Here is a 4,926-nt window from a genome sequence, read left to right as displayed (position 1 = left end):
AGTTATTAAATCCAACATCAAAGCACAAGCAATAAAAATCAAGATTCACACTGAAGATCACATTAAAACATTTTGGGAAAATTCACTATCGAAATACAGGAATTTGAACTCGAGTGGAGTATAACATTAAATACGACATGCTAATTAAAAGCACACTTATTAAAAGAATAGAGATGATGGGTCAAGCATATATTAGTTGCCCTGGGGCAGACTGATGGAAGTGAAATACATCAACCAGTTTTGATATGAAGGAATTTGGAAGTACATGTTTTTTTTGTTTTTCATAATACACAACTTACTTTCTTGCTCACTGGCTGCAGTTTGTTCTGCACTGTCACATTGAACTGTTCCCCCAGAACTTTCTCGAGCTCATCTTCTGTGATGTACCGCATGTTAAACACATCAACACCATCCTCAGGCTTGAAGGTGACCTCGCTGTAGGCCCAGCCGATCAGGCACTTAAACCCTGTGGCTGTTTGCAAAGAGCAGATGGATTTATTGGTGAACAGGGAGGTCGGATCTATTTGGAGTTTGTGGTTTATATCGACGAAGTCATGAAGTTGGCGAGGATTCAATGAGAAGCAGTAAATCGATTTAGTTAGCTCCCTGTTGATAAGATCTGGTTTATCAAATTCTGGATTGAGAACCTCTGGTTTCCTTCCAGTCTTCTCCAGCACCCACACGTCCCCTTTTTCAATAAGACGAAAGATTCCCGGTGCCTGCGGTTGGTCCTTTCCAGAGACGAGCTCCAGAGGCTCCCACACCTGTGACGACAGTCCAAAACTCACGTCTGCTATATAAGCCTTCCCATGAATTACGACCTTGTTGATGAGATGAGACTCATCAGCAGGAAAGTCCTTGAGAACCCGGTTGAAAACCCTGGAGCCCAAGGTCGTCGTGTCAAAGCCCATTTCTCTCAGTGCCCAGCCAAACAGAAGGTTGTTCTCCATGCACCAGCCTCCGCGACGGGTCCTCACGAGCTTATCAAAGACTTCCTGAAGGTCAGTGGTGATTGTTTCGCCACAGTGAATGCTGAGGTTTTCAAAAGGGATCGACATGACGTGCCGCTTGTGGAGCCGCGTCAGCGTTGACAGATCCAGCGCTTCGTAGGAGCCATGGAAACCGATCTTCTTGAAGTACTCCTCCAAATTCATGTTGGCTGAACAAAGAAAGCCATAAAACAAGGCAGCGTGATACATTATTTTCTGTGTGGCGAACAATGTTGTTCACACAACATGATAATATTCAGTCAGTAACAATAAATAAGTGCAACAAACGTCGGTACTTTATGACAAATAGGGGGAGCACTTAATGTGACTGGCCTCTGGAGCGCCACCTCATCCAGTCCAGTTGTTCGACTGATTTTCATGATTTATTTTCACTTTACTCTCTTCTTTATATTTAAAACAGCGACTCAACATCAATCTTTATTTCTGCTCAACTATTTTATAGTTTTACCGCATACTGTGCAGCTTCCTCCATCTCTTTCTTCCCTGTGTCACAGGCTCTCTCTTGGGGAATTTGTGTATATTATTTGAAACAAATCAAAAAAGTACTAAGTTACTAACCAGTGCTTTATTGCCTCTCCTTGTGCTGGCAGTCTTCTGACAAGATTACGTATTACATATATCATATTCAAAATGGTGTAAAACAAAATGCGTACGCCTGTTATCATCAAGGATACAAGTTACTTAAAGGTTGTTTAAAAAAAGCTAAACAAAAAAAAAGGTATTTCCTGTTTTGTTTTTTGAAATGAGGCAACAGAGCAGTCTGTTATCTCTCTTTATTTTAATCACAGTTTACTCAGTAACTATATCTATGAGCGCTCAGTAAACATAAAGCAGTTTCGCCCTCTGGACCTTCAACAAGCGCCACAAAACTAAACTTCAGACTGTTCTTAATAGAAAGAGCACAACGTGTGCCTTTCCGTGATCATTGTAGAGGTTTTTCTTTATGTTTTTTGCACGATTACATCGTTTTTAGCCTGCTCTAAAAGTGCTTCTGGTCACCAAAATGCCGTTCCACTTCTGGCATGAGGAAGTGACACATCCTAATGATCCTACCGCTGTGTTTTCAAAATGAAGGTCTTAAAGTGAAACGTTTCAAAAAGCGAATCCTTTCTTTTCTCAAGCTGAACACATCTCATTGCATGTAAAAATATATGGGAGCGTGACATGTGGGTACTGTGTTTTGCGAGTGTGCACTGGGAATTTTGCACATGTAATAAAGAAATGAATATAATTTTTTGGTTAATTACAAAGGGATTTTTTTTGTGCGTCTGTACTAGGATTTGTGCATTTGTAATGTTTTGTAGTTGTGTACCAGGCTCCAATCTGGTCCTGGTACAAAATGCAACAGTTATAGGAGGCGTGTTTTTGCCATTTCATTGAACTTTGCACCAGGAAGTGTCATTAAAACTGGCCTTATCTTGAGATTGCAGTGATATTCAGTATTATTGTGAAACATTTCATTTGGCAAAAACATAGACTTTTTCAAAATGACTACTCTACACCACAACAAAGAAATTCTTTGAAGTTAGACTTTAAATAGGGCTGCTCAATTAAGGACTTAAGGAGAGTCTTTTTTAAACATGTTCAATAAATGCTGTTCCAAATTCAAAGACATAATCTAGTGTAAATAATTGTGATTCCGATTTTTTTTCCCATAATCGAGCAGCCATAATTTTAAAGGTTATGATTATATTACCAGTTCAGCCCACACCAGGATGGGCCATATGTGGGCCCCCTGAACTAAAACGAGTTTGGCACCAGTCCATTAGGAGTGACACGGAGCAGCGATCTACATTGTTTCAAAGGGGATGGGGAAACTGTGCATTGGCATCAATTATTTGTAGGATATCCAAAGCTCAGGCTGGAAGACTCTTCCTTCCAAGTGTTGAAAGCTCTACAACTTTCATATGGGCAGACAGCTCTCTGTTATTTCAAGCATGACACCAAACAAATCTCATGTATTGTAGATTATTTTACACAGTAGAGTCAGCTGGATGATATTGGATGATGATTTGAGTCATAAGTAAGTAAGAAACATATTTTATCGCTCTGGTTGTCACATACAAACCTGTGTATGCACAAATCTACATGCACAAATCACAGCACAGACACAAATATCATCAAAAGTAAAGGTTGGGAATAATAATGCATGCAGCATGGGAGATGTAGCAAAACATATTTAATTCTTACCTTATTAAGTAGCGCAACAATTGAAAATCAGGTAGCCTGTCTGCTGAGGTTCAAACAGAGGAAACAGCAGTTTCTGTAGCCTATCTACAGTTGTGTTACCATAATCATTGACGAATATGTTGCATCACAGGTGAGTCACTAATGCACAGCATGTTTATTGCGGTTCATGCTTAAAGCGATACTTTATTTCTTTCAAACCAATGAACAATGCATTACTCTTCCTGTGGTTGAAAAGCAAAGTTTCTAAGCACTTGAAGACCAGTGAGATTTGTAGTTGTTGAACCAGTAACTTTTTTTAACTGTGCTGCATTAAACAGAAATGCCATTAACCAACACATGCAGTAGGCAGCTGTGTGACCACACAATAATTGAATTCTAAACAAATCTACTTGAATGGAGCCACCTCCACTCTGGGAACCTCACTCTCCTGTGATGGGGTGTGGCTTCCACAGGTCCAAGATCTCATGCCAGTCTTTTTCTGCCATCCTGTCAACTCTTTTAGACAGCCTCAACATGTAACTTCTTAACCTCTGACTGACTCTTTTCAAGGTTTTTTTTTTATTTGTTTTTAAATAAAGGTTGAATCTCAAGTACAACTTTTATAAATGTCCCAAAGAGTCCACTCGATAGAAGCGCTGGCTGTACGAGATTTCAACCAGAAGTCGAAGTGGAACTGTTTTTATGAATGTGGTTTTAAATTCAGTCTGAGGATGGATGTGTTCCATTACAACCTTTACATTCCGGTCCATTACAACAGTCCAGTCTGCAGCAGTACCTCGTCAAAGGATACATATGAGGGTAATATGAATTTTCTTATTTGATGGTTCCAATTAATAACACATGAGTATTCACACAACGTAGGCTCTATGACTTATTAGCCATTCTTGTAAATGATTAACTGTCAGTATTCATAGATTCATAAAGTTTTATGGGGAAAGAGTTACTGAATCACTCCGACAGACAGATAAGCATCCGAGACTGAAAGACAAAAAGTCTGGTAGTCATTCAGTGAGACAGCAAAATATTCATTCATTTAATAGACGGCGAGCCAGCGCGTCAGTCACTCAGGCAGTCGTTCAATCGCTCAGCCGTGTGGCGAGGACAATACGCGCCAGGCCCATCTGCGGGGCGCAAAGCGGCCTACGTCATTTGGTGGTCGGCCAGACTCCCAGTCAGCCACCCAGCCAAAAATCCCAGTCAGTCAGAAAAGTCACCCAAATAATTGGCGGGCCAGGCTTCCCCTCACCCGGTCTGTCAGCCAACCAAATCAGCTTTTCCGCCAACACTGCTACTGGATTCCAAAGAAAGAGAATGAAATACAGACATGAGGTTAACAAGAGAGAAGGTGAGAGAAGCAGAGACAGAAATCGAGATAAACAGAATGGGAGGAGGGGGAAAAAAATGAAGCTTGACAGAATAGTGCTCGGCATTCAGCGGCAGAGCCAGCAGATGGTACGTATTCTCCGTGTTCATTCAATAATGGCCGAGCCGTGATAAATGAATGTGAAAATGTGTGTCTGCAGGTGTGGATGCATGTGGTTTACACATTCAAAGTCACTGTAATAATGAATTTCATTTTGCTCATTTGGGAGACTGAATGGGCGAGGAGATAAAGAATGAGATGGGATTGTTTTCAAACAGACAAGGGGATTTAACAGAGTAATGATCAATAGCTATATTTCATCGGCGGGTCCACACTGGCAGAATTGAGTGTCCATAATGGAGA

General features: G+C 40.7%; 1 protein-coding gene across 1 annotated transcript; it reads right to left on the bottom strand.

Moving 5' to 3' along the window:
- Positions 1 to 281: 281 nt before the first annotated feature.
- LOC308146690 (arylamine N-acetyltransferase, pineal gland isozyme NAT-10-like) lies at positions 282 to 1,154 on the bottom strand (the record flags this gene model as incomplete). The annotated part of the gene is made up of 1 exon (XM_080518593.1): positions 282 to 1,154. One exon carries the CDS (start codon positions 1,152 to 1,154, stop codon positions 282 to 284), a length of 873 nt encoding a protein of 290 aa, XP_080374719.1.
- Positions 1,155 to 4,926: the final 3,772 nt, after the last annotated feature.

Source organism: Blennius ocellaris, assembly GCF_963422515.1.
Source record: "Blennius ocellaris genome assembly, chromosome: 22".
NCBI lineage: Eukaryota > Metazoa > Chordata > Actinopteri > Blenniiformes > Blenniidae > Blennius > Blennius ocellaris.
Note: the sequence above shows the minus strand (reverse complement) of the source record. Positions and strands in the feature narration are given on the sequence as shown.